Genomic DNA, 17889 nt, shown 5'->3' on the forward strand with positions numbered 1-17889 from the left:
AAATTCAATGAGTAGCGTTAATATTCCCTTTCTCAGAATTCCAGCCTGCAGGGGAAATGGAGATCAAAAGTAAGCCTCATTAGTTCCCAGAGCCCTAAAAAGACTATGTCCTTATCTCCAATTTGTGCTAAATATGTTCAATGGCAAGAATTTAATTTCTGTTCTCGTCACAGCAAACAGCTTTGACCATCCTGAAGTCACAAACCTGTTTTCAAAGGTAACTGTGAGCGCAAGAACTGTGTTTCATCAACTTAAACAAGCGCTTTGAGAGAGTTTTATTGTTTGGGGGGTTTTTTGCCAATAGTCACAAAGGATCAAAAAACCTACGATAGGTGTAAAACCAGCACTAGTTTAAAAATTACTGACGGGTCATGTTTCCTTTCAGCTGATTGGCTTATTGGTGCTTTTGCATACTATTTTAATCCAGACCATAATGTCTTTTATAATGCTGATGGGCTTGTCTATTTCATTAGGATTATGTTTTTGGCTAACATTAATCATGGCAACAGAATGTGCTAAAATGAAAATCTTCAAAAATAATTGGAGTTAAGTGATGTGTAAAAGTGGTGTACGACGAGTCCTTCAACTGCCTGATCTAAAACTGTCTCCTCAGAGTAGTCCTAAAGTCAGTCAGACCTAATGCCCCCCCGAGGTCCCTTGAGCTAAACTACACTGGGGTCCTGTGCTTCGGAGGAGCCTTGGGCTTTGATGTCTCTTCAATGATTTTGAGGACTTCAGACAAGGGGTTTGTAATTGATATGATTCACTGATGTATCAGAGCAGCTTGCATTTGAAATTTGTTAGGAAGGTTATTTATTTTCTTTTAAAGAAAAATGTTTTGTCAAAGCATGTAATACCGAAATCAACTGTAGAGACTCCAACTGAAAAAGCTGAAACATTTATTGCTACGTACAACTTGTATTGTGTTTTCTGCAACTGAAATTCTACGATAGTATATTCCTCCAGCTTGTCTTAGTATTTCATGAATTTATTTTAATTGCTAAAGACCTGGGATTAATTTTTGGCCCGTGGCCCTCATCTTGCAAAGTACAAAGACTGCACCGCGATGATTTCACGACGACCGCTCCCGTGGCACCCATCCTTCCTTGCTTGCGGGGGAAAACCAGAAGCCCACATCCCCGGGTTACGGCGAAGAACGCCAGCCCCGCGGGGCAGCCAGCGGCGCAGCGCTGAGGTAGCGCAGCACGGAGGGGAGATGGGGCCGCGCCAGCGGGCAGTAGCTGAGCCCCGTTATTCCCAGGAGAGCAGCACCGAGCGGCCCCTCTCCCCGCGGAGGGGGGCGGCCCCGCCTCCCCAGTGCCCCCGGGTGGCGGAGGGTGTCCTGCTGATCGCCACCGTCGCCGCCCACCGAGGCCGCGGGTTCCCCCCGCCCGCGGCAGGGCCAGCGCCGCCGCCGGCGGGGCGGGGGCGAGCGGCGGGGGCGCGCCCGGGCCCGGCGAGGAGGAGCCCCTCCGCCCCCGGGCGGGCGGCGCGCATGCGGACAGCGGCGGCGGCAGCAGCCCTCCTCCGCCCCCGCCGCCGGGCCGCCTCCGCTCGCCGGGCTCGCTGCGGACCATGGCTCCGGGGCTGCAGCTCGGCTCTTTCCTCTTCGCGCTCGTCGCCTGTTTCGGTTGTCAGCGGCTCGCAGGGGCCGCTGGAGGAGCCAGCGGCAGGAGGGGCTCGGCGGGCGATGCTTGCGGCGGGAGGGTGAGTGGGGCGAAGCGCTGCTGCTCGGGTCCCCCCGCGGGCAGGCGTGTGCGTGGAGCGGGGCTTTTCTGCAGGCTGCCGTGTTGAGGGGAGATGCTGAGAGTGCCAGCGCGGGGTGCTGTCCCGCGGGCGGGCGCGCAGCGCAGGTGCGAGGGGTGCTCCCCTCGGGGGCCGGGAGGCAGCGGGCTGCCGTCGGGGGCAAACGTCTTCTGCAGCTAGTAACGCTGCTCGAGGGCTCGGGCAGTCAGTTTGCGGCCGGAAGAAAGGGTGGCATTTCTCGGGAAGGGATGTTTGTGGGTTTCTCGCCCGCGGAGGGAGGGAGGCGTCCCGTAAGCGGCGAGTGTGAAGAAGTCACTCAACAGGTCTTTTACCACCAGCTCTCTCCCCTTCCTTAAGTGGACCTGCGCTGCCAGGAGGATAAAAGCGATCACTTCGGCTTTGTTATTTTAATGATTCGAGGCCGGCTTGGGGTCTTAGCTTCGGGCCTGATCATTATACAGAGGATGTAGGAAATTTACGGGAGGGGGAAGGAGGGAGGAAGGTGATAAACATTTTGTTACTGGTCTTTGCCTTTTGTTCCTGTTTCTGGTGTTCTGCTCTCAGACGTTTCTTGATTGCTTTTCCTTTTCTTGATATTTTAAATAACTTTCGAGTTGTGTGTTTTGTTTTGGCTTTTTTTCCCTTTCTCCTGATGTCTCGTTACAAATTTAGTTGAAGCGTGGTGATCCAGGAACACCGGAGGGAACACGGCTGACTTTCATTGCTTTTCCTTTTTGTTAGACTGTCACTAAGGATTTTCTTGGTTTCAGATCAGATCTTTTGAGAACGTTACTGCAACGCACAGTTCAGAAGTTTGTAGGGCACAGTTTAGAAAAGCGAAAGCATTGGAAAAAGTGTAAAAGAAGAGTGTGGAAAAACAAACTTCAAACCCTGATAAAGCATAAGACCTAAATCTTTGTGTTGGATGGAATTGTTAAACCTTTAGACTCCCCTGTTAGGTCTTTCTAACTGAGAATCAGGAATAAAATGTTTTGGCTCGGTATGTCTATTGTACGTTTCACCAGACACAGGCAGGATACTCCACATGCTCAGAGCGACCACCGAGTATCTTTCTGTCAAGTTTTGCATCAGCTGTTAAGTAAGTTATCACTCTTAGAAGTCATAACACTTGATTAGTGCATTTTGACGTTTATAGAAATATACACATGCAGTTTGTAGTGGATTTATTTTTGTTTACATAATTAATGTTATTGTATGTATTAAACCTGAGTGTACTGCAACATAATTCTTTTAATATAATTATTTTGACTGGCTTTTAGATCAGTAAAGGTTACACTTTTTCCAATTCACATAACCCCCCCTTTGTCTTTATTGCTCGCAATAAATGTACATTTTAGCTTATTAAATATTTGTACTGGGTTCTGTTTTTATCATATTTTCAGCTTCAAGTTCAGACTTTCCTAGCCAATTTGATAGATATCTTGTCTGATTATTTAGTTATAATTTCATAGTCTGATTTTGTAATACCAATCTTATGATTGCCTACGTAATCCAGGCAGGGCAGCATTTATTTGAGTAATGACTGCAGGATGGTACCTATTGTCTCAGTTATGTGGTATTTATCTTGGTCTGCATGTACGTTTTGAGTAGACTTGACATGCTATTAAATGACTGATGGCCCCTCTAACACATTGTCTGCTCTGGAGCAGGGATGCCTTTGAAGTAGTACTCTGTAGGAAGTAAAGAGACTATTTGCTCTATTAAAATTCCTTGGTATTTCCTCTGTTTAACCACAGGCCACTTCCCCTCTGCCACTCTAAACACTGCAGGGACACTGACTGATTGAAAAGACACAAGCCCTGAAGTAATTGTATCCTATTCAAATATATATTCTTGCAGGTTATTTGTAAGTAGTGTCTAATTAATGTATGTTAAGAGCATGAATAAATCTTAACATTCTATATAGAGAAAGTAAAAATGTCTAGATTGCATTAAATGAAGCAGTTGAATTGAGGTAATTCTCAATGGCATAAATACACAATAAAAAAATCAGTTACTTTTAATAGTTGTTTAAGGAGAAATAAAATGTAGGCAGCTGGGTGTTTGTAGGTATATTCAGATACACACATGTTGGATATTTTCCTCTGCTGAAACGGTGAATGTGTGGTGTACTTCCCACCGCTATGAATCTTTTCTTATTGTTTGAGTGTTGTTTTTTAAAATCTTTGTTCTGTCTTGGTACATTTATAAAAACAATGTTTGTTTTCCTTTCATTCTCCAAAATACAGTTTTAAGTCTCCTCAATATTATGGGGCAGTAGACGCTTGACTTGATGAAAGCATGTTACTGGACTATGGTTAAAAGAATGTGATGAGGAAGTATTTGATGTTTTGATTCATAGCTCCTGAAGTTGTTCTTGATGGCTAACGTTTTCAAAGCTAAAGTCTTTAGATGTGATTTCTTTTTTTTACAACTTTCAGCTCAAAATATATGCCTATATTAATCACCTTCTTCAGTAATACTTTGGCATTTGTCTTGCAAGCTCAACATACATCTGCAGCAGGAAAGCAGTTAATATCAGGATGGGTAACTTAACATTACTGTTGCTAAGAATCATCAGCGATTTCAGTGGATCCAGGATTTGGATTGACTTTACTAAGTCTAGGATTTCTTTCACTGATGCTTAACAGAAGTTTTAATGTATTCCTGCACTTAATGTTATTTCAGATTAAGGTAGAACGTTTGCTTATAGCAGAATAGTATTGCAAAGTAGCTTTCCATATGGATGGTCTTTTACTACATCATATGCATATCTTTATCCAGAAAAAATAAATCGGGGAAGGGCCTCTTTTAATCTAGAATAAGTATGTCCACATGGGGAGCTATTCTGGAAAAGCAGTCTCTGAATTTTTTTCATCCTATAAAAAAGCCATGAGGTGTACAGAGAAGACAGACTTGGGCTCTGATGATGATTTGAATATATTTCAGATTCATTTATTCAGTGTTAAACACATGAGCAACTTTACTCTCAAGTTATTTTGTAGATTCTAATGGGACTACACACATGAGTAATTTTTTTCATATGTTTAATTCCTCTGAAGTTCCTGGCACTGAACTGTGCACAGTATAAAGCTTAAATTTAAGGAGACTGTATGCTGAGAAAGAATAAATACTAAAACATTTTAGCAAAACTTGCACACACACACCCCCCCCCCGCCTTGTTAGCAGAGGGTTGTACCTTCCTTTGCTCTGCTAAGCAAAGCTTATCAGACATAGTAGGGGTCTCTGTTCCTGTGCATTCTCGCCTGAAACTCTCCCTGTGCCATCTTCTATGCTTGTTATTTAAGGAGCTCTCGGTTTCCTTTTCACTTTCGTAGTAGAGACTCTGAAGATCCCCATTTCCTACCATTCCACTCCCAGAATCTCTGCCTATCTCATTATTCTTTAGGCTCATGCTGCTATGTCCCTACATTTATCTCCTCAAGCATTCCTTCCAACACACACTCATTATTCTCTACAGCTAGGATTTTACTGAGCACAGCGTTTAGTCATACTGAAATAATTTTCCCAGCTAAGGGTATGTTTTGGGAACTTTCTTTAGGAGGAAGAATACCTTGTCAAATGGTAAGAAATAATTTACTGGAGTTTATAAATTCCTCCATTTATTTGTTATTATTTTTCAACAGTTAATGAAATCAGATTTTCTCTTGCAGAGTATTTAAAAATTTTTAAGGGTAGTGGGCAGAAAACAGACCTGAAATGAAGCATGGTGGAAGGTGTTAATGTTTGCCATCAGGGGGTTCTTTAATCTGTAGACAGTTCCAGAGTTGGTTGAAAGCTCTGCAGACCAGATGCCAGCAGTTCTGTATCCCCCACTTTTTTTTAACTTTTAGAGTCAACAGATTTTTCTTCATGGGCATATAGAACTATGTGATAGCATTTTAGAATTGATCAGATGTCATTTAAAGCTTAGTGCATTTCTCTGATTAGATATAATACAACATGTTGAGTGCAAGGCTTTGCAAGCACGGTCAGTCATCCAGGTAGGCATCTGTTACTTTCATTTGACTTAGAATTTGGCTTCAAGATCACTCCAGAGTTTGTTGGGGTTTTTTGGGGGGTGGGGAGGTGTTGAGTTTCATTTATTGGGTAAGGTAGCAGAGAATGTGACCCCATTTTTACTCTAGCGTCAAAAAGTGTGGGTGACAGTCTGCCTATATAAGTTAATTAAAAAATGCACCAAGTACCCCAAGTATGCTAATTTTTAAATACGCAGAGGAATGTTTCTTCAGGAACTATGAGGCTATACAGTTTAAATGCTGTGGTTTCAGAATCAGCATTCAAACACACAACGTAGAGAACAAAATTATGGAAACATAAGCCTGTTTGTGTAATTGAAACTAAGTATTAACAACAAAAATGTATATCTCCTTGTACGTTGGTGTGCAATTAGGAAATTTGTATATGATGCTAATTTCTAAGCTGTTGACCTAACAAGATTTCTGCAGCTGAAATCTCGTAGGACTGTAACAGATTTTATTAATTTCTTCTCTAGATCTAGTTTGGATGTCAAACTCCACTCCCTACCTTGTTTCCCCCAAAACCTGCTTTTGTGGAAGCAGAAATGTAGTAACTACTGTATCAGACTTGTTAATTTAAAATCTTGAGACACTTATTTAAGAACAAGTTCTGCTTTAATATATTAATACTTTATAGGCCACTAGTGAAAAGATGTTAAGCAGTCATGATTAGACGACACTAGCTTTTCTTTTGTTAATTATTTGGTAATGTTAATCTAACATGGAAGTTACTTAATGAAAACTGCTACATTTAAGGGTCTTTAATAAGGACCAGCTGTCTTTTCCAACAGATCAGTCTAAAGATGATGAAACAAAGCTTTGATGTGAAGTTGCCTGCTTAATTCTGCTCAAAGGCTGAATTTTAGCCATACATTTACCATGTTTTTTTAGAACCAAACAAGATAAGAGGAGTGTGAAGTATTACCAGAGGACTGCTACGCTTGAATGCCAGTTTTAATTTTCGAAAGTAAAAATATTTATTTTTAAAGTATACTGCTTTGTTTTTACATATACTGCTACCAGTATAATGAAGTATGTTTTGAGATACATGTTTCTTTTCTGAAACTTTAGGTAAATGCTAATGTTTCTATACCAGGTGTTGTTTTTTGTTAAAGATGAGCGTTATGCATAAATACATTACACTAGAAAAACACATCAAAGTTATATCAAATACATAGACTTTTGTTAGATCCTTTTCCCTATATTAATTATGAAAAATTATTTTATGGAAGTGCAAGTTACAGTAACTTAAATCAAGGAACTATGACTACATCAGTACATATTAAGTATTTAATTTTAGGTTATGATAATGTGAGACTTTATTTAAGGATCAAAATTTAAGTGCAAACTTCGAAAAGGATTTTATCCTTTTATGCATACAGTATTTTACAATTGTTGTATTGTCCAGCTATTTGTCGTTTCCAGCTCTTCTCAACAGGAGTCACCCATCTTGGCAGTCAAAGCTTCTACATGATTTTGTCGGAGACTTTAACCAGATATATACTTACTAAAGGAGTGAATACAGGCTTATGCCAGTAATGGATAGACTAATTTATGTAGTTTTACTGAAATATTTATTTAACAGAAACATATATATTATCACTTTGATTATCCAAAATTCTGCTAGCCAAGCCAGAGTATAAATGTGTATTTTAACATGCTTAAACCTATTTTACTTAATAAATTGTACTTTCAAGATCATATCTTAAGACATAATTTCTGGATTTATAAAGAAGTATTGGTGACCTCAGTGGATCAGAGATGTCCCTGATCAAATGGGTGTACTGGTATAGAACAAGCAGGTATAATTTTTGGAAGTGAGTCAAACTGTGTAATCAATAAATATTAAGTAACAGAGGAAAGTACAGTTAAGAAATGTTTCATAATAAACTGCAGTGGATGTCCAGTTTTCTTCTCTGGGTCTATATACATCAAGTGTTCTATCTTACAGATTACTTATTTGCCACCAAAACTCAGAAAGCTATCAGTAAACTTATTTCTTAATTTTGTCTTCTAATACATTGTAGCGTTTTCTAAAGTCCATAAATACTTTATAACTGGTTTTGGTTTTAGCCTATCAGCAATATTTTTACATCTGGCTTAAAAACACTTTGAACACAGACTTTCTTGGTTGGGCATGTATATAGATAAGGGCCCAAGTTTTGTTTTTGAGAAGGGTAACCTACTTTATGGAGAAGGTGCATCTGATGACTCTGTATCAGTGTTTGAGTTTTTGCTAAGTCTTCTAGTAACACCAGCTTTCAATGGCTCTCTGCTTGCCAAGCTTTTTGTCTTACAAATTCCTTCGTTTGCCACCAGTGCTCAGAAGGCTAGCTGATACCTGGTGTGTTAACCACACTGCTCATGGGGCATGTTCTGTTTGGTTGTATCAGTCAAATACTCCTAGGAGATATTGTCCAAATGCACTGTTTAGTGAAGAATAGCAGTGGCCTTCTGGTTAATTTATGGCGTGACTGCAATGAAGAACATGATTGTGAGGAAGCAAATTTACTGTGATTCAATAGTACCTCAGAGAGACTGATGGAAGTTAGTTAAGTTAGAGTGCACCTAGTAGGTAGAACACTAAAATTTGAAACATTTATGACAAGGCAATTTAGAGCATCTGCTGGCCCAGCAGTAACTATCAGTCATACCTGTGCAGTTTGACTAAATTCTTTTCCCTGCCCAAAGTACAGTCTTAAGACTTCCAAACAGAGCAGCGTTGGAGGCAGAAGAGGTGGAAACAGTGCCACAGGAGCCTGTCGTGGTAAAAACTGAACAAGATGAGGCACAGCTGATGATCCTGGAATAAGTTCTAGAACAAATCACCTGGACAGGTCAACTAGAGGATGTTCTAAGAAGGCATTTCAGAGATCTGTTTTTTTAAAAACAGACCAAAACAAACCCAAACCCAATAAACTTCAGAAACCTACCGAGGAAGCCTCACAGAGGCAGATCCAGATACGTTGATGACAACGTTGTAAAAGGTAGTGTAAGCACTAGTACATGAAGCCACGTGTACAAGTCACATCATTGATCTAGTCCTCCTGTTCCCTCTCACCACTGTATGGATGGATTCCAAGAGCGTAAAGGAAATCAAATGGGCAGGCAGGGATTTGTTCTCTCAAGGTTTGAACTGATTATTAAAAATAATTAAAGCTTGGATTAGAGGTTTAGCAAGCCTCAGCACAGGTTTCAGAATATATTGTATTCTTTGGAATTCTGTGTCACTTGAAGGCTATTAAAATGTTATATCACTGTTGGCTTTGAAGATTTGTTCCAGACATCCTATTTTATTATTCCGTGTGCTAATAATGGTGCAAAAGTCATACGGGTATGCCAGAACCTGCCTCTTGGTACACTCTTCTTGGCACATCATTTGGGTAGTAAGGCAATAGCAAAATTCTGTGGCTAGGAAGTGTCTGCATCCTAATTTGGCATCCTGTTCAATGGTCCCCCACCCTGTTGATGAGGATTTTTCAAACATTTGAAACTCAAAATGCTCTGTCAGGTTCTAGTAAAGGACACGTACAAAGAGGCTGTTTCTGTACTTTTTAAGCCCCCTCCGTTGGTTGGTAGGTTCTTTAGGCAGTAGGTGATGAATGTCTTCAAACAGGTGGATGAATTTTTTCTATTAGCTTAGAAAAGTAGTTGTCTGCTGCTGTCAGAGCTATCCAGTACATTAAACACTGTTCCTCCTTTAACCCGAGTTAAACAATCCATTACAGACCCTAGATAAGTTCCTTAATCTGTAATGACAAGGTTAAGTATCAAATACTTTTCTTAGTTATGTTACCAATAATTAGGGCTGGAATCATGGCTAGCAAAACCTTTTGAATAGGTTTATGTAGAGATGAAATACGAAGTACAACAAGATTAATTTAAGTATCGATCTGCAGGTGTGCACAGTGCAGAAGGTAGGGGTAAGGATTGCTTTCATTTAGATGACCAAAGAATCACATCACTGGTAGGACACTGTACTTCTGAATAGCCATCAAGATCTTTTAGGAGAGAGCCATGCACTTCTAGGGCAGGTAGGAAGAAAAAGACTGGTAGCTCACCTACTGTGCGAAAAACACATTGATGCTGGCTACAAGATAAGTGATTAACATTTTCAGTGATGTGTCAAAATCTGTCAGTAACATGGATATTGAACATATGGAATATATGTCACAACAATCTGATAAACATATGTTGTGGTCTTTCTTCATGTTACCTCTTAAATTTAAAGCTGTAGGTGCATAAGCACCCTTTATTTTTCTTACTCTTGTGGATCTGGTCTCGGGCTGTTATTCAGCAAGACGGTAGTCCTGGTTTGGGGGCAAATCACTCATGCTGTTTATTCTAATATGCCCAAATAAATGTGAGAGGATGCTTTTTCCTAGGAGATTGTGTGCTAGATCAGGTATCATATATATTCTTGCAGTCTTGAAAGCATAAACTGAAATGTACACTCTGGTTAATTCAACAGAATGAGTTGTGTGTCCATGACCAATCTGAATCAAATTTGTACCACTTGGTGATCTTACAGTGTACAGAGGTGACTGTGAAATCATGACCTCTGTGTTGGCAGATGCACCTTCCTGTTGGCAGCATGGAGTCTGCAAGACAGGAGTCTTTGAGTCTATACCTGGCCTTTTTCTCTTCCTTTACAAATGCTGTACAGAGCATAACATGTCACAGTAATGCAGAGATCATTGAAATGTCTTCAAGGGAAGTGCTGTTGAAATCCATTCTTTTGTTTTCTGTAACCTTTGTATTGTGATCTAACATTGAAAGTAGTAGCTCCTTCTGTGCTGGAACCCTGGGTTGACAGAAACTGTAAGGGACAAATGAGGAGCATGCAGAGTTCAAAGGGCTCTAACTAAATGTGTGTATCAGGTCATAAGTTGCTATAAACAGTGGCTATTACGCTAACAACTAGACAACATCAATCTAAGTCTTGAGGCTGCTATGTGGAGATGATAGGCATGCAGTTTTGTCTGGAGCTACACATTCTGTGCTACAGGCTTCCAAATAATTGATTTCTAATGACTGATCTATATGAATCTCTTACCTCACAAAACTGTATGTAATAACTGTTTCTATACCCACTCTAATAAGGCAATGCTGAATTTCCCTCGTGGTTGGTGGGCAGTCTTGGATTTTAATTTCTGACCTTCCCTATGTTCTTCACTTTTATATCAGTGGGAGGGACTAGATATTTCTGATCTTACTTCTGACTACATTCAAATCCAACCAAGCAATCAGTGACTTCTCTGACTTTTTTTGTATACTGCTGTGGGAAAATTCCTGGTTGGCTGGCTATGAATTAATGAAAATCCTTAGAATGCTTCACTAATGATAGCTCCTGTGGCTTTAAAAATGCTATTCCCTTTTTTAATTTGAGGGAGGTCACAGAGGTTTACAGAAACTAAGAAAAGAAAACTTAACATCTGGTTGTGCTCTGTTGATGACTGCTTTTGTGTGAAGAAAAGTTATGGCGTCTCCTCAGCATCAAACACATTCAAGGTGATCCTTTCTAAGAACTCCTTGCAAGAATACTTTTCACTCAAACTGTGTTTTCTAATTAATTTTGCTTTGTATTTTCAAATGGAGGATTTTAGTCCTCCATAGGAATCCAGACTCGTAATATTGTCACTTAAAATACACCTTACCTTTGTAAAATAAACTTATTTTCTTGAGTTTTGTATTTATAACATAAAAAATATTTATGTATGTTTCTAATAGATTCCTTTAAAGTTATAGAACTCCAGGATTAAAACAAGCTCTTGTGTTAGATTCTGGGATTCATGAAAGGAAATTTTTTTGAATTTGCATATCCATAGTGAAGTTCAGTTTCATTTATTTGCATATAATGTTACAAAGAGTAATCTGATTTGTAGAAGTCCCCTTTTTATAATTTTAAATTTACAGGCTAAAAGAGAACTTTTTTTTAAAATAAGGCAGGTTAAAATGATGTGTGAATTTAGTTTAGCTAGTAGGAAGGCATAATATGAGAATGTTTAGGTCCAAACAGTAAATCAACTAGAAGCTATCAGCTGCTCAGTTAAAAATATGTATTCCAGGTGTGACTGGCCTGGAATCAGAAAGCATTAAAAAAATATACAAATTTAGGGACTTTTAATAGTCACGTTATCATTTTATTTTATACAACGATTTAAACAAACTGCATGCAGACCTCTGTCATCTGCTTGTGGAAGCAACACCCCAGTCTTTTCCATTTAAACATAGGCTAAGGGTTTTGTTGATTGGTTTTGTTTGTGTTGTTTGTCTGGGTTTTTTTGTTTTGTTTAAAAAGCTAAAATCCTACCTGTTAAAATCAGTGGCAAAACTTTGACTTCCGTTTTGATGGGATTTTGTCTTTTATACCTCAAGTGGCTTGATGGTTTGTGATTACCTGGCACCAAGAAGCTGTGACTGACTTCAGTGCAAAAGCTGGGTGCTTTGCACACTTGAAAAAACAAGCCTCTTATTTGGCTGCTTCGTTGTGAATATGGCAATATTGCTGCCCACTAAACTAGGATGCAAGTTCAGAATGCAGTTCACTTCCCAGTAATGTCCCACGTGGAGAGTTTTTGGGTGCGTGTTTGCAGCACAGGGCAGTGCTGCAGGCAGCCGGACTAACTCAGGGCCAACAAGCTGAATACCAGAAGCAGGACAGCTGTGTTAGTGGGGCATCATACTTGTGTTCATGGCTGACCCAAAGCAGAGCAGTTTGCTAGCATGGCAAATCCTGATGCTTAGGCTTTCTTGGTAATACATATTTTCAGTCTCAGTGTCGTGTAGGTCTGTCCTGGAACAACCCATACAGTGTGTTGTCCTAGAGTAGGTAGTGCACTGTGAAGTTACGTCTTAGTTTATCACATAGTAATAATTTCCTTTACAAACAGGCCCTTGGGGATAGATTAAAAAAAAAATAATGTACCAGAGTAACTTTGGGAACAGCTGCCCACACAATGAAGAGTTCCACCCCTTTCCCCTGTCTGAGCTATTCAGATGCATCTTGTCTCAAAGCCCTTGTAAAGCCTATGTGCCCTGCTTCATATTCCTCCAGTTTCTGTGGGGATCAATGTTATCTCCCTGCCTGGGCTTGCCCCTAATTATAGGCAGTAGTTACAATATGAGGATGGAAGTTGGAATCGGTAAGTTGTGCAATTTACTCTGAGCATAAAGACTGTTCTGTCTGGATGAGCTTTAAATACAGTGTGGGAAGGGGGCGTTGCTGAATCGCAAACCTTTCTAGCAAAGTTTTCAAGCTTGTGCCGGGCTTCCCCTTGAAGTCTTAGAGATGCAGGGTATAAATGGGTGATTTAAGCGTCACCCTGTAAGTGTGAGCAGATCCTTAGAAGCTTGGAGTGGGATTCTGAAAAAGAAAGGAGAGCCCTAACTCCTATTAACTTTCAATGGGATTTGGTCTCTTTTTGTGGCCTAGGGTGTAGCTATGTTCTGTATTTACTCCGCAGTGAAGCTGGTTAGTGAAATTTTCACTCCCATCTCCTTCCTCCCACATTGGTGTTGCTGTTTACCCTTCCTTCCCCACCTGTTTGTGAGCTGCATTGTAAATCTCATTAGTAAAACAGTTTGAATTGGAAGTATCCCTATTTTTTTTTCTTTTCACAACTGGGGTCATCTCAATGAAATGGATAAAATGAGGTCCCCATGCAGTTATGTTAAGTATATGTTCAGAAGCGGTGAACTACAGCATGAAGGAAGAGCCAGGGACTGGACAAGGGGAGTCAGGAAATCCCTAAGCTAATTTTGTGATTAAGTCAATATTCCATGTGACCATTCAGATTCTTCTAAAATTCCCATCCTTGAGGTGTGTTAATTTAGATACCTTTAAAAAAGTATGTTATCAGAAGAGTTTGAGGTTAGTATGCTGTGCATATATGAAACTTTGAAGTCTAAATTACACAAAATTTTTCATGTGAACATTTTCTAAACAGTGAATTTCTCACAAGCAAGGAGATGATAATGTTTCAGAAATCACTTCAGCGTCTGTTGAAATGCAGCCAACTCTGTGGTGGAATACAGAGAGCATGGTAATGCTATACAACCCTTCTGGCCAGGAAATGAAGAGTAGTGTATTCATTTGTAACCTGAGGGGGGGACTTCACTATAGAGCCTATAGTTTGTGAATGGAATTTGGGCGGATTACCACTAAAATTACAGTGTGACCCACTAGGTTTATATAGCTCTCTCTATTCTTATCTTGCTCTGAAGACAGCACCTCCTGTTAGTACAGTATCTACGAGCAAATTTGTGTAGCTACGGAGTATGTTTAAGGATTATATCGCTATAAGGAGCTTTGATTTTAGTAACTGCGTCAGAATTTTATCTGAAGCCTCCTAATACTGCTTTACAAGGCATATATTAGCAGCCCCAAAAGAAGAAAAGGCCAGAGGTATAGCATGATGCTTTTGTTATAAAAGAATATCTAATGTTTTGCTTTTTCTGTTGTATAATACAAAATATTTAGTTATTTTCAAAGAATCAATAACATGATCCACTCTAAAATAGTTACAGCTTTGCTTTATTGTTTACATTTTTCCAGCAAATTATGCTGGCGGTATTTAATAATTATCTTTACCTTAGTTTATCTTCTGACAGGAGTAGTAGGTTAAGAACAAAAAAAGATAAAATAAGAATCAAAAAGGCAAAACAAACACCTAACTCAGCCTGACCCATAACAGGTGAAGAGCTGTTATTCCATGCTGCTTTGGAACATGAACGGAAGAAAAACCTTTATCTTTTATTCATTAGTTAGGAATAATGCAAGTTGGGATTGCTTAGGTTTCTCCATATAGTTGCATTTGTAAGAGTAATTCACTAATCATGCCATTCACTTTAGAGGTTCTCTTTCAATAAGGACCACTAGCCGTGAAATGTCATGCAGAGGTTTGAAAATGGGACATTCAGCTCACTAAAGAATGAGCTACAAGGACAGAACTCTCTTTTATTACATTCTGGCAGTAAATGTAGGAATCAAAGCCACAAAATAACTGATAGAATAATGCCCACTATCATCTAACAATGCTGATAGACATGGATGACTGTTGTTCAGTGTAGCCACATTACATCTGATATATACGTTTTAGTTATTGTTTATTATATTCCATTCAACCACAGAAGTTAGCAATATGTAAACTCCAGTAGTTTATTTGCATGCTTGTATGGGGAAAGTTGATTTGTAGTTATAGGTATGATTTTTCTCCCTCTCCCCCCCCAGTAAAGTTAGGTTTTGTTGCAACAGAGAAAATAATTGTTTCCATGTTTATGTTTTACAGTCACATCCAAGTAGTATTCCTGTTCTAAGTTATCATTTATATTGGAAGTGGAACTTGCTGGTCTTCGGATCTACTTCTCAATTTACTACAAATACATAATTTTATTTTAATAGAGAGGAGGGTTTAAACTGAAAGGGATTTATGTTCTGTATTGTATTTATCTTCCTGTTCAATGTTTTATGATTAACTAATTATATATTCAGTTTAACTTTGATAAAGGGAAGTCAAGTAAAAGTTTGAGAGGAAGAGTTTAATTTACCTTTTTAATCTGTGTATTTAAATGCTTAAGCCCTTAAAATTTGTATTGCAGTCCTGGCTTCTTAAATAAGATGACTGCTAGAAGGAAGCTAGTTCATGGTATTGACTGTATAGAGACTTTTTTGTTAGAGGTGATTCTTTTTCTGTAGGAAACAGCAGTTAGTGTGCATGGCTCTTCAAAAATAAAAGGTTAAAAATTTATTGTAAATGCTTTTTCAAGTACTTTTTAATTTAAAAGAGTTTTTTTCATGATTTGATCAAAGTCGCATAACCTGTGGCTCTGTTTTTGTTACACATGCTGATGGTCTGTGGATAACATTACATTTTTTCAGCATGAAACTGAACACTTCAAATCCCTAAAGCAGTCTCAAATTTATGGTTAATAAAAGAATTTATTGTACTGGATGTCATCTGTTATATCACTCTGGGAACAGAAACTGGCAGTGAGTGGACAGGAAATATTTCCATTTCAAATAGCTTCAATCTTATGGTCTAGGGTGAATGTGTCTGATTTCAGAAAAATCACTATGAATATTGATGTAATAGAAGTATTTTATTTAAGAAGAGTATAATCTTTTTCAAATACTCTTTTGCTTTATATTATTTTATGTAAAAATACAACAGAAATTATTAATCTCATACTTTCTGTATTTCATTATTGATCCCTTAACCTTTTCAAGGCAGAAGGAATAGTAGTAATGCGTTTTCAGATAAACGTCTACACATGCCAAGTGAACAGCAGTTTGATGAGTTACTGTATGGTGGCCAAACTGCTTCAAAGTCTCAGACCTTTGTATTTAAAACTGGTTGTTTTTTTTAAGAATGTGAACTCCTATGTGATGATTAGGTTCTTCCAGCTTAATGTATTTCTTCAGGTTATCTACTTTTCAAAAGTATTCAAAAGCATGAGATCCATGGATTGTAACTTTATTAATGGGAACTTCAAGCAGCCAGATTGAAATTTCTGTATATTTTTTCATGTGTTAAGTAGTATTTGAACAGATCTACATTTTAAAAGTATTTCAAATAATTGTCCGTTTTAAATTGATATGTTTGTCTAGGGGACGTTATAACTGGGGGAAAGAAGCTTTACATTTTTAGCTTTAGCATGTATTAACATCCTGAAATATTCAATTTTTCATTTTCATACTGCTGTGCAGTAATACATGATTATAAAAGTTTGGAACCAATAGTGTATTTCCTTCTTTAAGAGATATGTAGTGGAGACAGAAGTGTTCATTTTTTTTTTTACAGGTACTGTATGAGACTGATTAAAATTCATTTACTGAAAGATGGGTGTCAGTTAATAAAATTTTTCAATGCAAACCATCTTATCTGGAGTTCCTTTGAGAAAAGTTACGTGAGAAGAGCATATAGAAGAAAACTATGAGGTGGTGACCATATGAGCACTAAACCTCATTGATAATTTTCATTTGAGTACTTTCTCTTTCAAGTAATTAACTACATTTTATTTTATGCTTTGACTAAGTTTAGAGGTGGAAGCAAAAAGGAATTTGTGGATTATTTCAAAAGGAAATAATAAAAGTCTAGTATGATTGCTTTCCTTCTGGGTGTGCGTATACCCTGATGTGCACAGGTATATTTGTAAATAGAGAAATGAGTTCTGAAGCTTTTTATTCATGATTTTACAGAACATGGGTAAACATTGAATTTGGTGTATCTCATGCCTTGGAAGATCTTGGCTGGAGTAATGAAGGTCATCATATTAGACAGAGATTAAATAGGGTTCAGACAGTACTTGCTGTGTTTGTTTGATTAGTTTCTGTCTAACCATGGTAAAATTATTACATAAACTTGACTATTTACTTAAAAATCAAGAGAGAAGTTAACATATCCTGTCACTAAAATCAGAGCAGATGATTGTTTTACCTGATTTACCCTGTTTCTGCAGGATTATAATTCACTGTCTTGAACGTCACCTTGTGGAAAGCCCAGTGTACTGCCACTGTAAAGGTGACCTTTGCTCATCCTTAAATGTTTTATATATTAATTTTGTAAGTTTTTTTTTCCCTAAGCCTCAGTAGATTATAATTTAGGTTTCAAATTGTTCTTGTGAAATTTATATCAGCACTTATTACCAGCTACCCTGATTGTACTATTATAATAACTTAACCTCACACCTTATTACTAATCAAAACAGCTCAAGCAAATAATCCAAAAATTATCATGTAGAAAACTGCGGGACTGTTTTCTTTTATAGTCAAGCCTTAGCTTCTGTGTACCAACTGTGCATCAAGTAAGTTACTTAGGTGTATGGAATTTTTTTTCTGTTTTGCATTCCTGTGAAGCTGAAAAACAAGCTTTAATAGGGTCAAGATTTATTACTTAACTTGGGCAGTTTGGAAAAGTTTTATTATCTGAGGTGTAGACTAAATAAATAACTAATTAAATCTATATGTAAAAAGAAAGCACTCCCCTTTTAAAGAGAGGAAAAGTTTAAACTATGGATTTGTTGTAAAACTAAGTGGTTACTGTGATTATCACAAAGATATTAATTGAAATCTGCATCTCATTATTCTGAGTGTGCATTATGT

The 17889-nt window shown here is 38.3% G+C and overlaps 1 protein-coding gene across 2 annotated transcripts in view; it reads left to right on the forward strand.

The window, feature by feature from the left end:
- Window positions 1–1517: 1517 nt before the first annotated feature.
- IL17RD (interleukin 17 receptor D) overlaps window positions 1518–17889 on the forward strand; it is a 54573-nt gene continuing 38201 nt past the window's right edge. Inside the window, exon 1 of one of the 2 annotated variants that reach the window (XM_064453858.1) lies at window positions 1518–1707. In XM_064453858.1, the coding sequence (XP_064309928.1) occupies window positions 1576–1707 (132 nt within the window). In that variant the 5' untranslated portion in view covers window positions 1518–1575. The remainder of the gene's footprint in view (window positions 1708–17889) is intronic. The other variant, XM_064453856.1, reaches the window with a different exon arrangement.

This window comes from Phalacrocorax carbo, chromosome 6 (genome assembly GCF_963921805.1).
Source record: "Phalacrocorax carbo chromosome 6, bPhaCar2.1, whole genome shotgun sequence".
Lineage (NCBI taxonomy): Eukaryota > Metazoa > Chordata > Aves > Suliformes > Phalacrocoracidae > Phalacrocorax > Phalacrocorax carbo.